At 40.8% G+C, this 27,366-nt stretch overlaps 1 protein-coding gene across 2 annotated transcripts in view; it reads left to right on the top strand.

Moving 5' to 3' along the window:
- mettl15 (methyltransferase 15, mitochondrial 12S rRNA N4-cytidine) overlaps positions 1 to 27,366 on the top strand; it is a 100,267-nt gene that overhangs the window by 700 nt on the left and 72,201 nt on the right. For both annotated transcript variants that reach the window (XM_061815512.1, XM_061815513.1), the window contains exon 2: positions 8,515 to 8,769. In XM_061815512.1, the coding sequence (XP_061671496.1) occupies positions 8,530 to 8,769 (240 nt within the window). In that variant the 5' untranslated portion in view covers positions 8,515 to 8,529. The remainder of the gene's footprint in view (positions 1 to 8,514; positions 8,770 to 27,366) is intronic.

The following is a 27,366-nucleotide window of genomic DNA, read 5'->3' as shown; positions in this document are numbered from 1 at the left end:
CTGAAGATATTTGGCATTTGGGTCAGTGTCACCAATGTCATAGGTTACTTCGTACTCTTTAAGACATGGCAGCTTGAGCCATCACACATTTGTCACCACCACACAGAAGTAATTGTGAATATTACTCCATCCATCCATCTATTTTCTCCCGTTTATCCGGATCGAGTTAGGGGCATAAGATTTAGGAGGGACGCCCAGACTAATATGCGACCTGAGGTTTGGCTTGTACGCTTGAATTCACAGGAGTTGACGAGACCAGAAAGATTCATGCTGCTTCTGTTGTTAAAAAGTTACAATACTTTTAGTCTGTAAAAATGATGTTAACTCACTTGCTAAATTTATTTATTTATTACTTATTTATCATATTGCTTATAGTTACACTCCTCTCCAGCACCCCTGAATAGACCTTATCAGGGATGCTGAGGATTGTGATTCCTCCTCCCCCCCCTGCAGTTGGAACACACCCAGGAGGACCACCACCCCAGTCTGTCAATCCAGAGCCACTGTCCCCAATGTTTACGCGATATTGCAGAGACTTGTCTACAGAGAAAGCCCTCAAACATCCATAACCTTCAGGATTTTGCCACCGCTTTTTAACCACTTAGTCCTCAGAGGGGGTGCTGAAGAGTGCTCCATGCTGGAAACTCCATTGTACTGCTGGGAAACTTCAATGCTCATTTGGGCTTTGACAATGTGACCTGGAAGGGTGTTATTGAGAGGAAAGTCCCCTCCCCAACCCCCAGATCAGAATTCAGGCAGCGTTTCATTATTAGACTTCTGTGTTCATTACTTATTGTCCATAAGATTTGCCAGGAGTTCCTACCGGCTATGGATGTTGTGGGGCTATCCTGGTTGACACGCCCCTGCAACATAGCGTGGACATTGAGGACAGTGCCTCTGGATTGTCAGACTGGGGTAGTGGTCACCCCTTTCTTAGAAAGGGGACTGAAGATTGTATTCCAACTACATGGAGATGACACTCCTCAGCCTTCCCGGTAAAGGTACTGGAGAGGAGTATCCATTGGAAGTCATATCCCAGATTCAGGAAGAGCAGTGTGGTTTTTCTCCTGGTCGTGGAACATTGGACCGGCTCTATACCCTGGCAAGGTCCTTGAGGGTGCAAGGGAGTTTGCCCAATCAGTTTACATGTGTTTAGTGGACTTGGAGAAGGCCTTTGACCGTGGCCCTCGGGGAGTCCTGTGGTGGGTGCTTTGGGAGTATGGGGTTTTGAAGCTTCTGATCCGGGCTGTTCGGTCTCTGTATGATCGGTGTCAGAATTTGGAACACAATCTCAGATACTAACGGCTGAAATGAGGGTGTCTGGGGTCTCCCTTAGGATAGGATGAGAAGCTCTGTCATCTGGGAGGGGCTCAAAGTGGAGCCACTTTCCCCCCATATTGGGAGGAACCAGATTAACTGGTTGGGGGATCTGATTTAGAAACCTCCTGGACACCTCCCTGGTGAGGTTCCAGGCACGTTTCACTACAAGTAAACTGCAGGGACGACCTAGGACATGGTTGAGAGACTACGTCTCTTGACTGGCCTGGGAACGCTTTAGGATCCCCACAAAAGAGGTGGATGAAGAAGCTTGGGAAAGGGAAGTCTGTGCTTCCCTGCTGAAAACAGCATGTCTTATAGCATGTCTTATAGCACCACGCCCAGAGTTTTGTCCAATACCGTTTAACATTTAGAAGGTGATTAATAAACGAAGGAACGTGGAAAAATGAGAGACACTGGGCATAGAGGACCTATATTTAATGCCGAAGTCGATGTTTTCGCCGATAAGAAATTGGACTATTAACCAGCTTCCGCTTGTTTTGGACAACGGGATCTACATATGTATCTGGTGAGTTCCGATATTTTCACGGAAGAGGTTGAAAGCATAGAACATAGAGTGTACAACGAGGACCAAACATCAATTGTCGACTCAACCTTGAACTACTAGTGAGTACCATCGTGGTTTGAATCCCCTCCATGCACGTATCCTTTAAATGGCCATATCCTTTATATTTTTAACACAGGCACATGTGATTTGTGTACCTTATGTGTTTATTGTGATTGCCTTCATTTGACCTTAACTTCAACAGAGTAGGTAGTATGTAATTTGTGTATCTTTTGTGCTGACTTTGTTTATTATATTGTTTGTTTTTGATTATCTGCAGCCCGTTGGACAGAACATTATTGTGCTACCTGTCGGCCGGTCGCAAGCCCGGATAAATGCAGAGGGTTGTGTCAGGAAGGGCATCCGGCGTAAAACTGTACCAAACATATATGAGCGTTCATCATACGAATTCTACAACAGTTAGGTCGTAGCCCGGGGTTCCTTCACCCGCACCCGGAAATGTTAATCTACAAGGCGTAGGTAGAAATTCAGAGAATGTAGGTCAAAGACAAAAAAGAGGAGGAAAGCGGCTTAGACAGAAGAAGAAGAATGCACAAAACCTACAGTTGTATGTAAGGACTTTGAATGTTGGGACTATGACAGGAAAAGCTCAGGAGTTAGATGATGATGAGGGGAAAGGTTGATATATTGTGCATCCAAGAGAGCAAGTGGAAAGGGAGAAAGGCTAGAAGTTTAGGTGCAAGGTTTAAATTATTTTATCATAAAGTAGATGGGAAGAGAATTGGAGTAGGGGTTATTTTAAAGGAAGAGCTGGCTAAGAATGTCTTGGAGGTGAAAAGAGTATCAGATTGAGTGATGAGGCTGAAATTTGTAATTGAGGGTATTATGTATAATGTGATTAGTGGCTATGCCCCACAGCTAGTTACCTCGAGTTGAAAGAGAAATTCTGGAAGGAACTAGACAAAGTAGTCCTGAGTATCAGAGAGAGAGAGAGAGAGAGAGAGAGAAAGCGAGAGAGAGAGAGAGAGAGAGAGAGAGAGATGTGATTGGTGCAGATTTCAATGGACATGTGGGCGAAGGAAACAGGGGCGATGAAGAAGTGATGGGTAAGTACGGCATTCAGCAAAGGAACTTTGAGTGGCAGATGGTGGTGGACTTCCCAAAAATGATGGAATTGGGAGTGGTGAACACTTATTTCCAGAAGAGAGTGGAACATAGAATGACTTACAAGAGCGGAGATAAAAGCACGCAGGTGGATTATATTTTGTGCAGACGGTGTAATCTGAAGGAGGTTACCGACTGTAAGGTTGTGGTGGGGGAGAGTGTAGCTCGACAGCACAGGATGGTGGTGTGTAGGATGACTGTGGTAGTGGGTAGGAAGACTAAGAAGACAAAGGTAGAACAGAGAATCAGGTGGTGGAAGTTGAGAAAGGAAAAATGTTTTGTGGCCTTCCGGAAAGAGGTGAAACAGGCTCTAGATGGACAGGAAGAGCTCCCAGAAGACTGGAATACTACTGCCAAGGTATTCAGAGAGGCAGGCAGGAGAGTACTTGGGGTGTCTTCTGGTAGGAAAGGGGAGAAGGAGACTTGGTGGTGGAACCCCAAAATACAACAAGTCATCCAAGTTAAGAGATTAGCGAAGAAGAAGTGGGACACAGAGAGGACTGATGGGAGGCGAAAGGAATACATTGAGATGTGTCATCGGGCAAAGGTAGAGGTGGTGAAGGCTAAACAAGAGGTATATGAGGGTTGGATACGAAAGAAGGAGAAAAGGAGCTCTACAGGTTAGCCAAACAGAGGGATAGAGATGGGAAGGATGTGCAGCAAGTAAAGGTGATTAAGGATCGTGATGGAAATATGTTGACTGGTGCCAGTAGTGCAGTAAGATGATTGAAAGAGTACTTTGAAAAGTTAATGAATGAAGAAAATGGGAGAGAAGGTAGAATAGAAAAGGCAAGCGTGAATGACTGGGAAGTGGCTTTGATTAGTAAGGGAGAAGTTAGAAAGGCCATGAACAGAATGAAAAATGGAAAGACAGTTGGTCCCGATGACATACCAGTGGAGGTATGGAACCAATTTGGTGAGGTGTCTGTGGAGTTTTTGATCAACTTATTCAATAGAATACTAGCGGGAGAGAAGATGTCAGAAGAATGGAGGAAAAGTGTACTAGTTCCCATTTTTAAAAACAAAGGTGATGTTCAGAACTGTGAAAACTACAGATGACTAAAGATGATGAGCCTCACAAGGACAGAAGTAAGTATCTGCGAGAGAGAGCAGACTTCGATGGTTTGGACATGTTCAGAGGCGAGAGAGTGAGTATGTTGGTAGAAGGGTGGTGAGGATGGAACTGCTAGGCAAAAGAGCGAGAGGAAGAACAAAGAAAATGTTGATGGATGTTGTGAGGGAGGACATGAGGACAGTGGGTGTTAGAGAGGAGGATGGTCGAAATAGGCTTAAATGGACAAAGATGACAAGCTGTGGCGACCCCTAATGGGACAAGCCGAAAGAAGAAGTTTGAAAGCATAGAAAAATCTGGACGCATACAAATACTTCGTTGCTGGATCTGTTGTCAATCAAGAATAAATCCCACATAGTGATGGAGCTACTCCGATTTCTTTCAATTCAAATACCAATATTTCAATAAATGACCCTTGGTTTTAGATTAACTCACATTCATTAATTATGATTGGGAAAAAAAAAAGACAGCGAGTCTGTCCTCCGTACATGAATCGTGTTGCGGCCACACGTTAAACTTTGGCAAACTTCTCCATAACAGACGTTTTTTTATTTATATATGCATTGTTCTCAAATGAGTCCAATGCCCATTTAAAAAAAATAAATAAATAAAAAAAACTGCTGGGATAGGTTTTAGCCTTTCATACTTGGAAGAGCGTTGCGGTCACACGTTGAACTTCGGTAAACCTCTGTGTGACCGATGGTTTATTTTCTTTTTTTAAATTTGCATTTGACTCATTTGAGAACAATGTGTATTAGAAAAAAAGAACAGAGGTTTACCGAAGATTAACGTGTGGCCACAACAGCGCGTCCATGTATGTTGGAGGTGACTCCCTATCTTTTTTTTTTTTTTTTTTTTTTTTTTTTCATTGTTCTCATTATAAATACTTCTTGGGAATTTGAGATTGAGAAGAATAATTCTTACCTGAAATGAAGTGATCACTACACAGTCGTGTGTATTTGGTTGGACACCATCCATCACGTTTAATTGCTGAAATCCATCGATATTTTCTGGTCTTTTCAGCGGTTATTCCATAGAATGAGCTCATTGAATATCTGTCTTGTCTGTTGGAACAACCAACAGCACAACATGTCTCGGGCATTGTGCATATTCTGCTCCGGTTCAATGTCCCCCACACTGTCAAGCAACTTTTTTTGACCGGCAATATGGTGCCGTGAAAATGGCGACATCACGCGCACGAGCTCTATAGCTATAAAGCAACACTATCTTGAAATATACGGCAACATGGATGTGCGCTATTTGAAAATGCACCGTGAGTAAAACTGAGTTTGGCTGTACTTCATTGAAGTATTTAACAATGTAAACAGTGATTTCGATCCTACTTTATTTTAGTACAGGGTGTCCTCAGGTTACAACGTCCTCGATCTACAACATTTTGACTTTTTGTCTGTTTCTCGTCTTTCATTTTGTCCCCAGCACAATAGTGTTTCTGCTTAGCTATTACATGTTGCTTATCAGTGTTTGTGTGCCAGGAGTATCTTTCCCTTTTTAGCGCACCTTTTTACACATTGATTTTTCACCAATGCTGGTCCAGCCGAAAGAAAAACAATTACCATGGAAACGAAGGGTAAGATCATAAAAAGATCAGAGAAATGAATAACACTGACTAACAACAGTAAAGACTCTGGTTTCAGTTGGTCAAACTGGGCGATTATTATTAAGGACGAAGCCCGTATTTTAGCGCACATGAAGGGTTTCGCACCTATGAGGGATACAGTGATCACGAAGCAACTTTTGTCGTGAAGAAAAAAAAAAAAAAACAGTTATTCGATTGGGATGGAAAGGTTACTTATGTTATGCATCGAGGATCAGAATCAATGTAGGCTTAATATCAGCCTCATGTTCATCCATGCTGCTCTGTCACACATCCGCTTTTCCTCCATGTAAGTAGAGCGTTGCCAGGAAATGCTCCCAGTCAGCTACAGATCTTGGACGTCAGTGCACATATAAGGCGTGTCTGCGTTATAAGGCGCCTCGTCCATTTTGGAGAAGTTAATTAATATGCGCTGATCACACCCAACCCTCTACCCCTCCAAACCTGATTAATGAAGAAATCACTTAAACAAAACCTGTCTGACAAAATAAAGTCAGACATGTTTTTTAAAAAAGCAGCCAAAAATGCGATTAACCAAGCAAATTCAAGAACAATCTAGAAATAAAAATTCACATCTATCAGTTTCAAAAGTGTTACGATGCCATTTCTGAAGCTTTAGGGTTCCATCAAACCATAGGAATGAAGAAGTTATGGAATAGTGGTGAACCTCACCACAAGTGGTTGACTGACAAAGCTTACCGCAAGAGGAGCGATGACACATTCAGGAGGCCACAAAGGAACTCAGGACACCTGCTAAAGAATAGCACGCCTCTCTTGTCTCGGTTATGGTCAGTCTTCATGACACAAGGTTTTGTTCTCCAACCCATTAGAGATCATTTTAGCTGAACAGCCTATATTTTTTGGGAACTCTATAACGTTTCCCCTCCCCTGTCAAACTTTTAATCTAAGTACGCTGTTATTCTGAACAATGTGTTGAACAATATATTTTCCTCGGGCCTTCAATGGGAAATTCATGTTCAACAGATGCTGACTTCTTCCTTAAATAGGGGCTACCTGATTCACACCTGTTTTTCAGAAAATTGATGACCTCACTGATCGAATGCCACACTGCTATTTTTTTAACACACCTTGCCCAATTGCAGAGCCTTTTGAATGCTGGGTCTTGTTGTTTTTCTAATAATCTACTGGACCTACTGGTAACTTATTTAACGAAGAAATAAAAAGATACTGTACATATACTGAGAATGTGGATTAATCTAGTTACTCACATTGGACTGCTCTTTTTATAAACATTACTGTACGTCTGGCAGGGATGAATCTCAAGTTAAAAATGTGGTACCTTGTAGGACATTCAGTACATTTCCAAAGCCAGAAACATTAAAGCCCAAGTGTCATCCCAATAAACATTCTAAAATAGATATTGTAATGAAAAATACATATAACATTATTCACTTCAATGTCCATATGAAGAAATAAATGTGAGCGGAGAGCGCGTCATCCATGCACAAAGTTGCAAAAGTGTCATTCTACGATATCCAAGTGGTCGCCATATTGGCTGCATCCTCTGTAAGTGACGTCACCCAGACATTCGCCAATGAAAACACGCGGTGTACCCTAACTATGGGAGACGAACAGGTCCTTCTAACACGGAAACTCTTTTCGAAAAGGACAGCACAACAAAACCGAGTGAAGTTACCGGGGCAATATTACACTATTGTTTCGAGCCATTTTCAGATGATATGCGGTCACAGCCAAACCGCATCCCTGTCCGATCCACTTCAGCGGTGGAGAGGAGCCATCGCGGCTCATTGCAGCCGGCCAGTGTGGTTTATGAGGGAGCCGAGCCGTACTGTTTTTGGGGGGTGTTCATAGAAGCTGCAGTACGATGAACAACACAGTCAGCCGGGGCGCTTTACTGCGCAGACGCGGCTGAGTGACGCATTCTCGGCTGGGTTCTTCATAGCTGCCCCCGTCTGCAAAGGCCGACGCGCAGCCTTCGCAGAAGCTGTGACCGCCGAACGTGGTGCCTCAGCCGGTGTGGCTGATTTTTGGCGCCGTGGTAGCATGTAATGGAGCCGACGCGTGCTGCTTTTCGAGGGTTCTTCAGATTCACCGCCGTCCGCGCAGCAGCCCGACGCTGTCCGACGCGCACATCGACATTTCTTTTCATACGCGGATCTTTTGTTATTTTATGAGAGACCGATTACGTGGTCCGCCCCAAGCTATATTTTTTTTTTAATAGCTGAATACACACCTACCTGTGATTTGGAACCCACGACGCTCTCGTTCTCTGCACCCGTGCAATCCATTTTTCACAACGAACCGGTTCTCTTTCAAACTTATGAAGGGTAATTCCATTCTCCCGAGTGTTCAAGCAATGTCCAGCAATGCAATGAGCCGGCATTTTGGCTAACACGAAGGAACAACGAGCTACCTTCCCGGAGGTAAAACTAATGGAAACAAACGAGTCCACTTGGGGGCGCCGCTGTCCTTTACGTCACTTCCTGCTTCTTTTTGAAAACAAATCCCTCGAGAGGATTTTCATGGCGGGAATTGCAAAAAGCTGTATACATCAAGATCATATTTTGTGGTGGGGAAAAAAAAACGCATGGGCCCTGGGTGACGTTTTTTCATTAATACCATACTAAAAAGTCTCCTGACACTTGACCATTAAAGCAAAATGGTTTAACTTTGCATTTCATGTAAATTTGCAGTCCAATATATCGGTTTGCACTCTACTTACTTTTCTTGTGATGGCACTTGTGCTTTTTCAGTCAAAAACAAACAACCCATCTCATAATATTTTGCTATAAATTATATTTTGCATAATCCTCTACTCATCCTTACTCTTCTCCACAGGTCAAATTAAGGATAATGGTTCTACATATTTCTACTCCCTCCTGCCGACTGTTTCAGAAAAGTTTGGCTGTGCGGCCAGTGCAGAAATTATGGAATTTAAATTTGCATTTAAAGACACCTGGCCTTTGTGTCTTGTCTGGTCCTGGTTCTTTGTGTAAACCGGAAGATCTGGATTGTGTTTCAACTGAAAAGCCTCCTCACGTGCCTGTCATGCTCAAAGAGGTGCTTCAATACTTGGACATTCACCCTGGCCAAGTAAGTTTATTTTTCCATTTTTTTTCACTTCTGTTGGTACTTTATATTTCAAATTAGTTTCCAGTCAAATAACAATAAGTTTGTGAATTGTGTAGCTTGTTTGACCTCGTAAAGTGTGTATACTAGGGGTGTGAGTATCACACAAAATATTTGATCAAATACAGTTATTATGGATTAGATGTATTTTTTATCCTGGTTTAAGACCAATTATGAAATAAGCCATCCATTCATCCATTTTCTTAGCCGCTTATCCTCACGAGGGTCGTGGGGAGTGCTGGGGCCTATCCACCTGTCAACAGGAAGGATCCGGGATACACCCTAATTGGTTGCCAGCCAGTGCCATGGCACATGGAGACAGACAAAAGCCACACTAACAATCACACTTAGGGACAATACAGTGTTCAATTAATGTTGGGATGTGGGAGGAAACCGGAGTGCCCGGTGAAAACCCACACAGGCACGGAGAGAACATTTCAGTTAAAATTCCCAATTGTTTTTCCTTTCTTAAAACTGTTTTATTTCTTAAATTTACACTGAGCAGCAAACTTTTCTTGTCTAGTTATGTTTTCAGTAAAGCAAGAAAACATATTTCAGTTTAAACTTAGCATTCATTACTCATTTATATTAAAAAAGGCATTAGGATCCTGTTGTATAACTGCACCTGAGCAGCTAACATTTTAGGATGTGACAATAATACAGTAGGTTTGTGAAAACAGAATCAGTTTATGAAGTGAGTCATTCTTTTTCCTTGGCCGCTGCCGTTAAGCAAGCATTTCGACTGGAAGCGGAAATGGAACTGTTAAAGCATTGTGTCACTCACTTCTCAGTATTTGTCAAATGACCAATGAGCAGCCTTCGTGCAGGCAGGGGCTGGACTGATTTCGCACTCGAAAGCGATGCCACTCACTTTGACAAATGACCAATGAGCAGCCAGTGTCAGTCAGCGCCATGCAGTAAGGGAGGAGGGACTTAACTGTTTTGTCAGTGAAGTGGTGTAGAAGGGAATTTAGGTATTGAGTGATTCGTTCACTGAGCTTGTGTACTAAGGAACTCAAGAATGATTCGGTCAGGGGAGGGGCTTAAGTAAACAGAGTGATTCGTTCACACAGTTGGTGTACAGTACTGATAAACTGAAGAGTGATTCATTCACTGAACTGGTGTACTGAAGAACTGAAGTGATTCATTCATTTGTGATCCTCTAAGGTGCGATGTACTCGTATGAGGAATGATTCATTTGCAAGAGGAATAAGGTACTTTCCGGTGAGCGTCCTCATAAGTGATTTTTAACCGCAAGTTCTGATGTGCTCTCAGCTATAGCTTTCACAAGCAGCCCTTTCTTCAAGCTAAAAACTAATTTTGAGTCAGTCAAGCACATAAAAACAAGCACACATATTTAAAATGGATGTAAATCATTACTAAATGTATACACATACACATACATATCATTCCCCCTGTGTCTCTAATGCGATTACTAACCTGCAGTTGGCTGGCAACCAGTTCAGGGTGTACGCCGCCTCTCGCTTGAAGATAGCTGGGATAGGCTCCAGCATGCCCATGACCCTAGTGAGGATTAGAGGAACAAATGAACAAAAAGTTGGAGTTTAAAATTTATACTGCTTTTTTTTTTTTCCCAAAAGTTCAGTCGGTAAATCTGCAGTCAGGTCAAACGTGAAGTAAAAGTCTTTTTTTTGTGACTGAATGGAATGACTGGCTTGTGGAAAAGCAATAACTATCAAAGGTTACCTTTATTCAGCATAAAAAACAAATACTGGCAACTTAATTAGAAATACAAAATTAAAGTTACCTTTTGTAAATGACAAGTAACACATCATAATTGGAATATTGCTATTAGTGGGCAGCTCGATGGAGAAGTTGTTAGCACGTCTGTCTCACAGTTTCTGGATGGAGTTTTCCCTGTTCTTGCGTGTTTTTTTTTTTTTTTTTCTGGACTCACAGTACTCTAAATATCCCATAGATAACTTCACATAGTTGTGAATTTGATAGGGAATAGTTGATATGTGTCCTGTCATGGACTGATGTCCAGTCCTCAATGTCAGAATCAGAATCGGCTTTATTATTGTGTAAAAACTCAAGGAATTTTTCTGTGAGTCGGTGCTGCCCTGGTACGTCATTTAGAACAAAGAACAATAAAGTTACAAGAGTAAAGAACAAGAGACATTTCTGTTTATAGGAGCTATTCCTTATGAAAGTCACAGATGTGCAAAATGTTAAGTCTTCATTTAGAACAGGTAGGAGATCAGTGTCAACGTCCCACATAGTGTTAAGCTTGTACAGAGTGCCTTTACCTGTTCCCGTGCAGTGACAACTGTGCAAAGGGAGCAGTTTAAAGTGATGAATCGTGTGATAGTCTACAAAATATATTACCAATACTAATATTGATTGGACCAGCAGGCAGAAAATAGTAGGTTTGCTGATCAAGAGTAACCCGCATTCCACCTAAAGTCAGCTGGTATAGTCTCCAGCTCACCCACAACTCTAATTAAAGCAAGCGGTGTAGAAAATAAATAGCTGGATGTTTATTGTTGTGGGGACAGTTGCGATGCAAACGCTAAACAAATAGTAAAGTCTGGGCAATGTGGTTGCTTGTTTACACACGCTACTAGACACTAGTTAGTTAACTGCCAACTCATTATAACAGTGTTTTACTGTGAGGCTTTTAACTTTGCTCATTGTTACCTTCTTGTTACATTTGTGGGAGGGTATTTTATAGTGTTATTATTTTACTATTCTGGTGATTCACTTTTACATTTATATAATGGTTTACAATACTGAAAATGTTATCCTCGCCGAGACAGTTAATGTTTTATGGCTGCTACCGTTTGACCCACCAGGTTCTTCTGTAATGAAATGATTCTTATCATGATTCAGCGCATCACTGTAAACTATAACAACAGTAATGAAAATAAACCTGAGCCTATACATGCAAAACTGTTGATAGTGTTTTGTTCTTTTATACTGTGACTGATAGAACTTAGTTATTAAAATGTGTTCTGCATCTTTTTTATTTTTGTTTTTACGGGAGAGGCGAGAGAGTGATTTTATCTTTGGTTTCATTTAATTTATGTATGATGAGCACAGATGGACATGAGTCAAAAGAATTCTGTTGTGGCAAAGCACATGAGAAAAAGTGCCACCCCCCTATATATAATACATGGTCAAGACAGGTGGGGGCCACAGGTCAATGAGTTAGTCAGAAATTGTGCCACTGTAATGGTGTTGGCACGACACAGGGTGCTGCATCGCTCCTGCCTGAACTTTAGCACCTCTAAACTCCTCCGCTACCCGCCCATTTGCCAACTGTCCCGAGACAGTTTGCCAATCAGATGTTATTCAAGCAGCCTGATAGATTTTGTTTTGCTGCACAGTACATGCTGTACACCTCACTCATTTGATAGCCTTTGAAAATGTTTTGTGGTTTCACTCAGAAATGCAGTTATTTTCCAGAAGATGTCTGTTTTATCATTTATTCAATGACGCTTATTGAATGTAATATTGCTGGTCTAGAAATGTTATAAATGTTGATTGGGGCTGCCACGTTTTTACATTACCATGGTTTGAGTATAACTGTAAATCTCTGTCAGTGTTATTTGGAGAGAGAATGAAGTGATAAATCTGAATTTGGACGTAACTGTTACAGACAGCTGTGATCATATAGTCACCAATTACAGATTTGTCCTGTAATAAAACCATTCATTGCTATGCGATGGATGCCACTAGATAACACTGTGGACAGTGAAAACAAAAACCCAAGTGGTTGGGGAAAAAGAATACACACAGGCGGAACTTGACATGTTGGAGAGGGGGCGTGGCACTGACGACAAACAATAATCCCATTGTAAGGACCTTGGAGGTTTGTTTGATGCTTTTTTGAGTTGGTTTAGATGTAGAGAGTATACAGCTGGGGTTGCCAGACTGTTTTATCCCAAGATATACTTTTCAAGCAGCCAGCCTCTTGCGATCGACCGGCAGCGGGGAGACTTATCGGCTTTCCAGTGACGAGGACTGGTTAAATGTGGTATACTGTATTCTGTTCAGTGGGGCTGCACAATTAATCAAATTTTAATCATTAAATGAGCCTAATCATCTGGATTTTTTTTTTTATATATTTAAAATGTGGGCACTGCTCCATATGAAAAGTATATCCTTTGCAGCTGTACCCACACCATAAAACACACAAGGAACAGTTATGGTCATGATGTAAAAGTCAGTTAAATAGATTTTTAAAAAATATGTTATACCGTTTTTAACCATTTTTATTGTTATCCTAGGTATACGAATGATTACAAATATTCAGTTGCTCAAATGAAAGTCTCATTTTGGGATTAAAATAATATGAATACAGTAATCCCTTATTTTTCGCGGTTAATTGGGACCAGAACCGCCCGCAAAAAGTGAAAAACCGTGAAGTAGTGGGGATGTATATTTATGTGGGTACCAGAATCTTTAAAATATGTAAACAGTATTTGTAGTTTACATATTTGAGACAAAAATAGGTATGCAGTTAAATCTTTAATTATAAAACCTTATAAGTATAATATATACAGTATTATAAATTTATAATATAAATATACATTATAAAACATGATTATGTTACTGTATAGTTACCATTCATCACTAAGAGACTCTGCTGCTGGAGGCTCTGGCAATGTCGCTTTGGGATGGGGAATTTGTGTGCGTGCGTGTGCACGTGTGTGTGTGTGTGTGTGGGTATCAGAATGTTTAAAATATATCAACAGTACGGTATTTATACTTTGCATACTTGAAAAATAAATTAAAACAGTACATGTGTCAACTTAAACAATAACAATAAAACAACTTTTTTATCGCAGTACGGAATTAACATTCTTCACTCGGAGAATCTTCTCCTGGAGGTGCTTGTCAAGTTCACACAACCTAAAACATTTAAAGTAAAATATTCAAGAAAGGAAGACGAGGAACTTTTGCTCGCAAGGAGAACATATGGGATGTGTATGCTTACAGTCTCCTGCCCATTACAATATCCTGCCCATTCTGGCCACATCGCCACGAATCCTCCTTTTAATTTCCTTAGGGCAGTCCACAAGGTAACAAACACAGCAAACATGATAAACAGCGCAACTGTAAGCAACCGTGACAAAGAAAGGAAGCGTAAGTCGATAAAAGCAACCGAGACAAACAATGTACCACACAATGGGCCTCCCTTCGTTCCATCACATTGTTTCAGCACATATAACATCAAAACAAGAAAAGACAAGACAAAACAGAGCAAATATGAGATAACTTCATGAACAATTAATACAACAATGCTGGCAGTGTAACTGAAGTTTATATATTTGAGAAAAACATGGTGTTGTCTTTGTTTTTTCTTCTGCTTCAAAATTCCCCTGTACAAGATAACCCCACAAGCCACCTGGAAGACACACCAAACGTGGAAGAAGATGCTCTGGTCAGATGAAACCAAAGTCTAACTGTTTGTCCACAATGCAAAATGGTACGTTTGGCATAAAAGCAACGTAGCTCTTCATCCTGAACACACCATCCCCACTGTCAAACATGTTGGTGGCAGCCTCATGGTTTGGGCCTGCTTTTCTTCATCAAGGCCAGGGAAGATGATTAAAATTGATGGTAAGATGAATGGAGCCAAATACTGGACCATTCTGGAAGAACACCTGTTGTACTCTGCAAAAGACCTGAGACTGGGGATGGAGATTTATCTTCCAACAGGAAAATGATCCAAAACATAAAGCCAAATCTACAATGTAATGGTTCACAAATAAATGTATCCAGGTGTTAAAATGGCCAAGTCAAAGTCCAAAGCTGAATCCAATGAAGACTCTGTAGGCAGAGCTGAAGACTGTTGTTCATTCAACCTTACTGAGCTCGAGCTGTTTTGCAAGGAAGAATGAGCAAGGGTTTCAGTCTCTCGATGTGCGAAACTGATAGACATGTACCACTTGCAGCTGTAATTGCACAAAAACGTGGCACTACAAAGTATTAATGCAAGGAGGCCAAGTAATATTGCACGTCCCAGTTTTCAGGTTTTTATTTGTTAAAAAAGTTTAAAACATCCAAAAAACTTCACAATTGTGTCCCACTTGTTCTTGCTTCTTGACAAAAAAATTAAAGTTTGTATCTTAATGTTTGAAGCCTGAAATGTGGCAAAAAGTTGAAAAGTTCAAGGGGGCCAAATACTGTATAACAAAGCACTTGTATTGCGTTGAAAACAATTTAATCACACAGAATACAATACAACACAAAACAATAAGAAAATAGAAGTACAAAGACAGTTTAGTGGCATGTAACATGAGCTAACTAGCCTAATGATGTATAGTCACCATACCTGAACAAATGTTCCAAATGGGCGAATGTTCTGGAAATGTGACTGAAGACGGAAGGCAGTATGGCGTTCATGCACAAAGTTGCGATGGAACCCTGTTTTGTCATTTTCTCATTTGTGAATATAGTAAAGGGTTAAAAACAAGGGAATGGCAGTATAGTCACAGCCACAACTATTAGCTATGTTCAGCAACACACTGATTTGATAATTTTCATTATTTTTAAATACGCATTAAAGCTGTTGATCAAACTTCAGAGGTAACTGAACAATTCCTTAATTTCCCACTGTAAACATACAAAACAGCACAGGGCATCTTCACTAAAAATCTTACCAGATTACAAACCGCACAAATGTACACTCGTCAAGCCTCCCTCCCTGAAGCCACCTCAATGACCCCATCTCATTCCCTACTTCTTTTCAATTCAGAATATATTGTCAGTCCAGTCTGAAACTATTGGATGCATCTTCTTAAATGCCTCTAGATGTGTTTTCCCTATTACTTTGTCTTCCACCACGAAACATTCATTTAGCATGATTCTTCTTCACTCTCCCTAATGGACTTGGCCCTGATCTTCCTTTGTCTTCCTTTAGTGCCATGAAATTCACCTTCAGGAGAGAGAGCCATCTTTCCTGATGCTTCTTTACATTTTGTGACTATAGTTAGATGATTGCACTGTCTTTTCAGGTCTGTCTTCTTTTGAGCTTTTTATAGTTTGCATTGTTTCCATGGTACACTGTATTGACAGTCATGTGACACTTAAAAGAAATATTCTATAGCTGGCACCAATGAAGCGCATAATCATTTTGAATAGATGCTCTGCATCAAATTTGACCTTGTTTCTTTTTTGCTGTCAAACAAAGTTATCCTTTCCCTTTTCTTTTGCATTCTGTGCCCTTCTTGTACCAGAATGTATATTCCACATTTAGATTTGGTTCATATCTCTTCATAGCTCCCAAATGTGCAAGAATTGTGTTTTTCTACCCTCAGGTTTCACAGTATGTAAAGTATGTGTACAGTAGAATATTTGATGAAAATTTGTCTCTCAGAATGATTCTTGGATTGTGTGACTGTATTTCGGAGATTTCCATATAATAATCTATTCCTCATATATTTTTGTGGGGACCTTTTACGAGACAGGAATATGCATCATTCAATTGTCTGGTCAAAATGATAAAATGATTGAAATACTAATAACTAACTAATAACAATCCAAATTACCCTTATAAGTCAATACTGGACCATGTACAGAACCATGGAGACAACACGGAAGAATATGTTTCAAATAGTGATGAGAAATGAGAAACACCGTGGGCATATCCACTGAATGCACTAAAGGAACACCCCATTCCAGCCGTTAATCAAATTTGTTCATATGTCTAGCACAGGGGTCGGCAACCTTCAACACTCAACAGAGCTATTTGGAACTGGTTTTCACAGAAAACACAACTCCGGAAGCCGCAATCACTTATTGTCACCAGAAATTAAGATGTTAGGCTGTGTGTGTGTGTGTGTGCGTGTGTGTGTGAGAGAGAGAGAGAGCGAGAGAGAGAGTATGTGTGTGTGCGAGAGAGAGAGAGAGAGAGAGAGAGAAAGAGAAAGAAAATGTGTGTGTGTCCAGTGCAATCTGTAGGCCGGTGCCAAGCCCGAATAAATGCACACGGTTGCTTCAGGAAGCCAATCCATCTTAAAACTTTAGGAGGTGAAAGAAGGAGAAAAGTATCTCTACAGGTTGGCCAGACAGAGGGATAGAGATGAGAAGGATGTGCAGCGGGGAAGGGTGATTCAGGATTGAAATGGAAATGTGTTGACTGATGACAGTATTGTGCTAAATAGATGGAAAAAATACTCTGAGAAATTGATGAATGAAGAAAATGAGAGAGAAGGAAGACTAGAAGAGGCATGTTTGATGGACAAGGAAGTGGCAATGATTAAAGAGGGAAGTTACAAAGGCACTCAAGAGAATGAAAAATGGAAAAGCACTTGGTCCTAATAACATACCTGTGGTGTGGAAGTAATTTGGAGAGGTGGCTACGAGGTTTTTGACCAACTTATTCAACAGAATACTGGCAGAATAGTACAGGACATGTATGAGGGCAGCAGAACAGTGTTGTGTGCCATAGGTGTGACAGAAGAATTTAAGGTGGAGGTGGTACTCCATCAGGGATCAGATCTAAGGCCTTTCTTGTTTGCTGAGGTAATGGATAGGCTCACAGATTAGGTTAGACTGGAATCCCCTTGTACAATGACAATGGAGGAATGCACTGGAAAAGGAGAGGAATAAAGATTAGCCGAGATAAAATGATATACGTGCATGAATGAGAGGGATGGCGGCAGAAGAGAGAAGCTCCAGGGAGAAGAGTTAGCGAGGGTGGATGACTTCAAATACTTGGGGTCTACAACCCAGATCAATGGTGTGTGTGTGGTTTGGAAGTATAGAAACTGGTCCAAGTTGGAACAGCTTGCGGAAGTTTTCTGGTGGGTTTTGTGACAGAAGAGTCTCTGCTAGGATGAAGAGTAAAGTTTATAAAACAGTAGTGACGCCAGCCATGATGTACGGATTAGACAGTGACACTGAAGAGACAAAGGGAAGCAGCACTGGAGGTGGCAGAAATGAAGATGTTAAGGTTCTCTCTAGGAGTGACTAGGTTGGCTACGATGAGAAATGACCTCATTCGAATGATAGCCAAACCTGGATGGTTTGGTGACAAGGTTCGAGAGATTAAACTTCAATGGTATGGACATGTCCAGAGGTGAGAGAGTGAGTATATTGGTAGCAGGGTGCTGAGGATGTAGCTGCCAGGCAAAAGAGAGAGAGAGAAGAAGACCAAAGAGAAGGTTGATGGATGTTGTGAGGGAAGACATTAGGGCAGTTGGTGTTAAAGAGAAAGATGCAGGCGATAGGTTTACATGGCAACAGATGATTTCTTGTGGCGACCCTGAACAGAACAAGCCAAGAAGAAAACAAGAAGTAGCAGGCTCTTTTTTAGAGTGTAGGTATGTGGATTGTGTTCTCTATCGTGATTCGCTAAAAGAAATCCCATCCTGTGCTTCATCCCGATTCGCTAAGAGACTGTAGACCATTGTCAACTGCCCTAAGAACCGGACCACTGGGCTTGAGTGGGTTGCTTCCTTACGGTGTTTCGGCATATCATGTAGTGTGGCATGGTGCGGTCCCAGTACTTAGGGCAGGTGATCATGGCACAAAAAAAAGAGGGTGTGTTCAGTTGCTCAGTCATTAGAAAAGAAAAAATAAACTTTCCACAATGGTAAAAGTGCACATGAATCACAATATACTGTAGTCTCTAAGCCAAGCAGAGTTAATGAATGGGCAGAGAACCTTGTCTGATTGTCCGATCGCGGCAAAACAAAAAAGAAGGTGGCCGTGTGCCCATGACAAATATGGGCGCTCATGTGTACGAAGCTAAGGGAGCCAGTGAGCAGTCACAGAAAATTGAGTGACATTCATGGAATTAGTTCCAAAGCCTAATGTCAGGTTTAAAAGCTTGACTCTATTAAAAGAACGCGAACAGACAGGGCTTCAAGTTTTACTTGCTGCAAGGGTAGCGACAGGACTTCCCTGCTTCCAACCAACTCCAACTTGTGTCTCCTTGTAGCTTCCTTTTATTCAGTGAATCACATGATGAGTGTGTGTGTGTGTGTGTGTGTGTGTGTGTTTGTGTGTGTGTGTGTGTGTGTGTGTGTGTCTGACTGTTTGATTGTTTACATTTGTTAGATTGATTTACATCAAGACAGTGAATTCAAAGGTACAAGCTTGGTGGTTATGTGTAACCAACTACAGTTTGAACAAAATGAGAACATATGGATGATTATTTTAACACCTAATGCCACCATGTTGATGGAACATTTGGATTGAAGTCTCATCAACTTAGTCATCCTGGTCACGCCAATCAGATGATAAGTCAAATTTGTAAGAAGTCACAACAAAGGTGTTTTGTCTTAAAACACCTAAAGTCCACAGTGAGATTTCTCATTTATTGGTCTTAATACACTACCATTAGTCTACTCAAATAATACCATGTAAAATGTGTATATATTTTTTGTCACAATTTTTCCTTTGCCACAAGCTGATTCCAGTGCAATTGTCGCGCCATGAAGTTTGTATATCAGAAGAATAAATGCAAACCGCTTAGCTTCACTCTTGCCATGGCAACGGACGCGACAAGAAAAGCGATCCTGCACCTGTGTCTCTGTCTCCCGAATGGTCTGACCGTTAGTGTAACAAGATCTGTAAAAACTCCTCTCGGTGACATTTTAGATACCTCACTGTAACTGACCTGTGCCTGGGAGTCACAGGTAGGATGTAGAGTACTATGGCTTCTCTCAGGTTCCTGCTCTCCTTTTCCTAAATAATTCTGCCATACGATGGCCTCTTTTTCCACCTTAACCATATGTCTTTGTACAAACCATACTTCACAAATGTATACATTTTCCATGAATGTTCTTCATGTAGTTTTTTTTAAATTACAATTTTGGTTTTAACATACAACGTAAGAGTCCAATATGCATTTGGCTTTTCTTTTGGGAAGGAATCATTGATGATGCTGTTAGGTGACTGCTGAAGTGTCCTGCATTATGTCCCCGTTCATCCTCACACTGTACCAATTGCATTACTCTTAACTTTCCTGATCCCTCTGCTGCAAAAGGCAAATATCACACACCCTCTGTCCAGAAGACAATACAGCAATTAGCTTGATTGAGTGTTTCTATATCAACCTAAATATATGGAGAAGGATTATACCAATGGTGTACTGATATTACTTTCTAAATGGAGCAGCTTGAGCTACACCTCTCTCAATGAAATACTAATGTGAATGACTCACTCCAAAGTTTAGTGTCAGTCATCATCACAAATGCCAGACCTGTTCTGCCCATCTGATGCCTTGACCAGGCAGAAGCATATAAATGTGAATGGTTGTGTTCCTGCGTTTATCAGATTGGAATAAATGGTATCAAACCTGTTGACATATTCAGAGCAACTATGATTCCAATGTAAATACGCATTCGTCACTCATGGAAATAACCTCTGATATCAGTTTTTTTTTTTTTTTTTAATACCTTACACCAGTAAAATCAACAGAGGTTATATTTGTTCTTTTAGCCATATATTACTCAAGAGATGAAAAAAGATTATGACAAGTACTGCACACTTTGGTCATGAAATAGTTTGTCTCATGGGCTCTTTACAGTATGTCATCTGGTTTTATAAAAGTCAGTCTTCTTTGGTTTTCCTTCTCCCTTTTTTGTATTGAATAGCACAACAGGCAAGTTGATTATGTGTGTGACTCATCCCACTAGCCCACACCCCGCCCTCCCCTTCTGCTGCTGTGCACTGAAAAGGAGAGGGAACCGCCATTGATCATTTCTTTCCTCACACATTCACACAGCCCACCTTCCACGTCACTATCGACATGTTTCGTGTTTGTGAAAGGAATGGCTAGCATCTTCTTGTCATTTTGTTTATTTTGCAATTTTCTTCTTCTTCAACTTCTAATATATATATATATATATATATGAGATCATGAATGTAGAATTATCAGTTAAGTATTCAGACTTGTTAAAAAATGTGTATTAGTGCATTTATTAATAGAAAAGCCAATTAGAGTTAGGTTGGCTATATTCTTTTCTTTACAAACATTTCAGTTGCAATTCACTTGCGATGCTGCGTCACTGTCAAAAACAGATAACTGATGAATCAAAACTTTCTTTAAAAAAACCACTACAAAACCAAGGTAATTGTTTTGGGAGTAAAAAAAAATGTTTTCTGTTAGTCAATACCTGGAGTACTTCTCTCTAAAAACAATGACTTAAGCCCAAAACGTTGGTGTGCTGATGGATCCCGAAATGTCATTCTACCAGCTGAAGAACATATACAGAGTGAAGGCTTGCATGTCTCAAGCAGACCAGAAGAAGCTCATCATGCTTTTATCTCAAGTGGCTTTGGCTATTGTAATTGTTTTCTGACTGAACTCCCCCAAAAGAGGACTAAACTACTGAAACTCATTCAGAATGCTGCAGGTCAGTTTATGTCGAGAACAAAGAGATCAGAACACATGACTCAGATTTCAAAGACTACACTAGCACCCAATCAGCTATAAAGGTTACTTCAAAGTTATCCTACTGGTATATAACTCATGAAATGATTTAGGTCCTTATTCAGTTCCTGTCACCTTCTCCCATGAAGGGTTGCCACAGCGTGTCATCTTTTTCCATGGAGGCCTATCTCCTGCATCTTCCACTTTAACGCCACCATCCCTCATGTCTTCCCTCGAAGCACGCATCAACCTTCTCTTTGGTTTTTCTCTCGCTCTTTTGCTTGGAAACCCCATCCTCATCACCATTCTATGATTATACTCTCTCTCTCTCTCCTCTGGCTGTGTCCAAACAATCACAGTCTGGTTTCGGTAACTTTGTCTCCAAAATATGTAACTTTAGCTGTCCCTCTAATGTGATGATTTTTAATCCTATCCAGCCGCCTCACTTCTACAGAGAAGCTCTACATCCTAATTTCTGCCACCTTCAGCTCTACTTTCCATTCTCTCTTCAGTCCCACCGTCTCTAATCTGTACATAATGGCTGGCCTCACCACTTTTTATAAACTGTGGCCTTCATCCAAGCCAAGACTCTTCTGTTAAGTTCCACACCTGCCACTTTCCATCAGCTGTTCCAACCTGCTTGGACCTGCTTCTTCACTTCCTGACCAGAATCACTCTTGCTCTGGATTGTTTAAGTTGAAGTCCTCCAGCTTCGTTTCTAACTCCAATCCTAAAGTCCTTGCACTGGCTTCCAGTCATCTTTAGAATAGATTTTAAAGTTCTGCTACTGGTCTATAAATCACTAAATGATTTAGGTCCTGAATACATGAAAGAAATGCTTACGGAATACAAACCTAGTAGAGATCTGAGATAGACTGACTCAGGTCAAATAGTGGTGCGCAGAGTCCAAAGCAAACATGGTGAAACAGCATTTAGCTATGATACTGCATACAAATGGAATAAGTTGGCAACAGAGGTGATGTCAGCCAAGTGTGAATGTTTTTAAATCCAGGTTGAAAACTTTTTTTCTCACTGTATGCAGTTTTAATTGTCTTTTTTTTAAAATATTGTTTGTCATTTTTATTGTTCTTATCCTGTTTTAAATGTTTTCTGTTTGTTTTCAAATGCCTTTAATCATGTAAAGCACATTGAGTTACCTCGTGTATGAAATGTGCTTTACAAATAAATTTGCTTTGCTTTGCTTTGCTTCTCCCTGTAGCCTTACTCTTCCACTTCCACCCCTCTCATTCATGCACATTTATTCTGTTTGACTTCAGCTAATCTACATTCCTTTCCTTTCCGGTGTATGTGTCCACCTTTCGAATTGTTCTTCCACCCGCTCTCTCTTTTCACTGCAGATTACAGTGTCACGTGTGAACATCATGGTCATAGGGGATTCCAGTCTGACCTAATCTATCACTTTATCTATTACTACTGCAAACAGGAAGGGGCTCAGAGCTGATTCCCGATACAGTCCCACTTAGACCTTAAACTGTTCTATCACACCTACGGCACACCTCACCACTCTTCTGCTGCGCTCATACGTTCTTTATGATTTTAACATACTTTTCTGGCACTCTGGATTCCCCCGTTGAGTACCACAGTTCCTCTCTTGGTACTCAGTCGTATCTATCAGCTATAGGCTAAACTAAAACTTCAAAGCGTTTTCAACTGCACAGACGGGGATTGTCTTTGAAAACTAAACTAGAAGCCTGGACAAATATCTGGATGCTGTTATATGTCAGTTTCTGTGAGGAGGTGTCTGTGCAGATAATCTTGCTCCAGTATCATCAGCAGGTCTCTGGAATTGTGTGAAGTACCAACCTGCTTCAAATACTCCAGTATCATTCAGGTCCCCAAGAAACCTGCAATGTTGGGTCTGAATGACTATAGGCCTGATGTCTTGACATCTGTGGTCATGAAGTCCCTTGTGGTGGACCACCTCAAGAGTGCCCCATATCCCCAGCTGGACCCACTGCAGTTTGCCTACCAAGCTAACAAGTATGCAGATGATGCAGTCATCGTGCGTCTGCACTTCATCCTTGAAAACGTCAATAGTGAAGAAGCTATAAGAGGATCATGTGCGTGGACTTAAGCTCTGTGTTCAACACCATCATCCTTGAACTGTCCTCCAAGCTTCTCCAGCTCAGCCTATCGCCTGCCATCTGCCAGTGGATCTACAACTTCCGAAGGGGCAGGACATAGAAGGTAGCTGAATGATGCTCCCAAACAGTTTTAAGTTTAATATTACAGTGAAGAAAATAAGTATTTGAACACCCTGCTTTATTGCAAGTTCTTCCACTCAGAAATCATGGAGGGGTCTGAAATTTTCATCGTAGGTGCATGTCTACTGTGAGATAATCAAAAAAGAAAAATCCAGAAATCACAATGTAAGATTTTTATTAACGATTGATTTGTGATACAGCTGCAAATAAGTATTTGATCACCTGAGAAAACCAATGTTAATATTTGTTTTCAATTGCAGAGTTCAAACATTTCTAGAGATCTGTGTGGAGGAGTGGCCCAAAATCCCTCCTGCAGTGTGTGCAAACCTGGTGAACAACTACAGGAATTGTTTGACCTCTGTAATTGCAAACAAAGGCTACTGTACCAAATAATAACATTGGATTTTCAGAGGTATTCAAATACTTATTTGCAGCTGTATCACACAAATAAATCATACATTATTTCTGGATTTTTCTTTTTAGATTATCTCTCTCACAGTGGACATGCACCTACGATGAAAATGTCAGACCCCTCAATATTTATAAGTGGGAGAACTTGCAATATAGCAGAGTGTTCAAATACTTATTTTCTTCACTGTAACATGGCCATGACCAAAGAACTGCAAAGAAAAATTTGTACAACTCCACAAGGCTGGAAAGGGCTACAGAGAAATAATTAAACGGCGTTATTCCCGTCACTGCAGACGACAAGACTACAATATTGTAGTCTGATCCAGGCCCAAGGTGCAAACAGCAGTAGTTACTTTCAACATATGCACTAAAATATAGACATGTTCGTGTGTTTTGGTAAAATATACTATATGTGTAAAATTACAGATAAAAAACAAATGAATGGTGCCATATGGACTACATTATTACTTTACATGTACTAAAGTCATTTTAACCTTGTGACTGGCTGGACACTTACCTATCAATACTGCAGTGCATTTAATCTCAGTATACTTCTATGCTCTAAGTGCAGTTTATTTCTACTAAAGCAATGATAAACTGTCCCAAAAAAATACATCGAAAGGAAAACAAAAATGTATTGCTTTCAAATTGGACATGTATGTTGTACTTTATTTTTTCATATCATACTATCCACCAGGGGTGCCCACACTTTTTTTGCCCTAAGATCTACTTTTCAAGCAGCCAGCCTCTCGCGTTCTACTGACGGGGAGGGGTGGGGAAGCATCCCAGTGACTGCCGTGGAGCAAGCAAGAGACAGATGGTAAATACGAGTACAAAGCCAGCTTGCTAGAACACGCCTTTATGTGCAGATGCAGTGACATGTCAAAAGTGGCTAGGATTGGTCAAACCGAATCTTAATCAATCTTCCTGCAGAATTGACATATTGGCCACACCTGAATCAAGTGATGAGATGGACGATTGTTTTTTGGGAGTGGGCACATGGTTGAGATCGAACCATAACTATCTGGGAGATCGACTGCTTGATCGCGGTCAAAGAATTAGGCACCTCTGGTCCATCATATAGTTTTAAAAAGTGCAATGATGTTTTTTTTTTTTTCCCCCCAATGTCATGCAGTCCTAGTAAAGTCTATGAAAAGCTGGTCCACCTATTCATATTGGCATCAGCTAGAAAAAACAATTCATTTGCAAAAAGCAGGAACTTAATTCTCAAGCTAACAAACGGTACCCATGACAAATTATGTCCTTAAATGTTATGAACTGAATCTGTGATAAAGAGCACCTTTGGTGGAGTCCAACTCTCACTGTAAACAAATCTGGTACTACCGGTAATGTGGACCAAACTAATTCTGGTCATAGAGGGATTGAAGAACATTTGTCAGGGGTCCCCCAATCTCTCAAAGCAGTATATTGAAACACTTTCACCTCATCTACACAATGCACAGATAGACTGGTTTTGCAAACTCCCATGCACGCTCCAAGACCACTGTTTCACAGCCAGAATGAAGGCTACATTACAATCTCAACCACTCCTGGGGCCCTGTCACAGAGAAACCTTCTAATCACATAAGTGACCTCAACTCCAGAAATAAGACCCCATCTCAGAGTCTGCAGAATGTGTTCAAAGTATTCTCCCCACCTACTCACAACTTCTGAGTCAAGGTCAGGAGAGCCCCATCCCCACTATATAACTGTACATCAACACACGATAGTTCTCGGTGAAGGGGTTTTAGTTAATGTACTATGTATATATTGCTGCTATGAAAGCAACAAAGCTAGGCCTTTGTGTATTGTGCGCTCTTCTCTCTCGCTCTCTTTGTCTAAAATGGATGGTATATCTGTCAATGGCCAGGAGACAGGGTACACCCTGAACTGGTTTGTTAGCCAATCGCAGGGCACCTGGAGTCAGACAACAGTCGCAATCACAATCATGCCTTGGGGCAATTTAGAGTCCCTGATTAATGCATGTTTTTGGGAGTGCCTGGAGAAAACCCACGCATCCACAGGGAAAAGACGCAAACTACACACAGGCGAGGCAGAGATTTGAACCCCAGTCCTCAGAACTGTGAGGCCAACGCTCTACAGCTGCTCTACCGTGCTGCCCGTGTATTGTGGTATAAGAGTATAAAAAGACTTGTTTTCTTGTGTGGCACTCTCAAGAGAATGTTCTTTGTCCATAGGTGTGTGGGGGAAGCATGAATGTTTTAAGGCATGAAATTTTGGCTGGTCTTCTTCTTTTCCTTTCGGCTTGTCCCGTTAGGGGTCGCCACAGCGTGTAATCTTTTTCCATCTTAGCCCATCTCCTGAATCTTCCTCTCTAACCCCAACTGCCCTCATGTCTTCCCTCACCACATCCTTCAACCTTGCATACAAATACTTCGTTGGGGGATCTGTTCTCAATCAGGAATAAATTCCACATAGTGATGGACCCACTCAAAGATTTTTTCAATACAAATACCAATATTTAAATAAATTACCCCTCGTTTTACACAAACTCACATTCATTAACTATGATTGGAAAAAAAATTTTAGTGCAGGGAGTCGTCTCCTCTGTACACGGAAGCGTATTGCTGCCACACATTTACCTCAGTAAACCTCTCTGTGACAGACGGTTTGTTTTTTTTAAATACTCCTTGTTCTCAAATGAGTCAACTTGGCACTGTAAATACTTCTTGATAATTTGAAATTGAGAAGAATAATTCCTACCTGAAATGAAATGACCGTTTGGCATAATCCATCCTATTTATTTGCTGAAATCCATCAATCTTTTTTAATCTTTTCAGCTGGTATTCTTTAGATTGATATCTTTTGAAGAACTGTCTTGTCTATAGAATGATCTGTTTGAAGAACTGTCTCATCTATTGTGACAACCAACAGCACAATAGGTCTCTGGCAGTCTGAAATATCGACTCCGTTTCCATGACTCCCGTGCTGTCGAGCAGCTATGTTTGACCGGCAATATGGCCCCCTAAAAATGGTGACGTCGCATGCACGATCTCTATAGGCATGTAACCAAATGACCACCCAATGAAAATAGATAGATCAAATCAGAAGTTGAGGAATTCGCTACTCCACCGTATTTCTGATTGTTACTGTACAGTAATAAGTTCAGTCAAATACAAAAGTGGGCGAAGAATCTTCACGTATCTATTAAATTAAACATCACTGACACATAACTGATTACAGACTGCTTTATTTTTGTGATTTTCAAAAGGTATCTGTAAGTCTAAATGAGAATTGTGCACTTCCGAACAGGACTCTGAGATAACCTGTGCAGAATGCAATAAAGCAACTTCAGAATATAACTGCCACTCTCAGGGTTTACAGTAGGTACAGTGTTCTATTCTAGGTATGTCTTATTTTTGTTTGTAAACATTGAATTGTTACTTGCCGAAAAGCCTCCGTTTACTCTCTCGTGATCTGCACACAATTATGTTGTCCCATTTGAGTGCTGTGTGGCAAATTAAAGTCTCATCTCTTTCAATTTGTCACATTTGTTTCGCCTTGTCCCATTTGGGGTTTCCACAACACGCCACTGTTTTTTATGGGCCT

The sequence above is a fragment of the Syngnathoides biaculeatus genome, chromosome 3 (assembly GCF_019802595.1).
Source record: "Syngnathoides biaculeatus isolate LvHL_M chromosome 3, ASM1980259v1, whole genome shotgun sequence".
NCBI classification, from domain to species: domain Eukaryota; kingdom Metazoa; phylum Chordata; class Actinopteri; order Syngnathiformes; family Syngnathidae; genus Syngnathoides; species Syngnathoides biaculeatus.
This window is presented reverse-complemented; position numbering and strand designations above follow the sequence as displayed.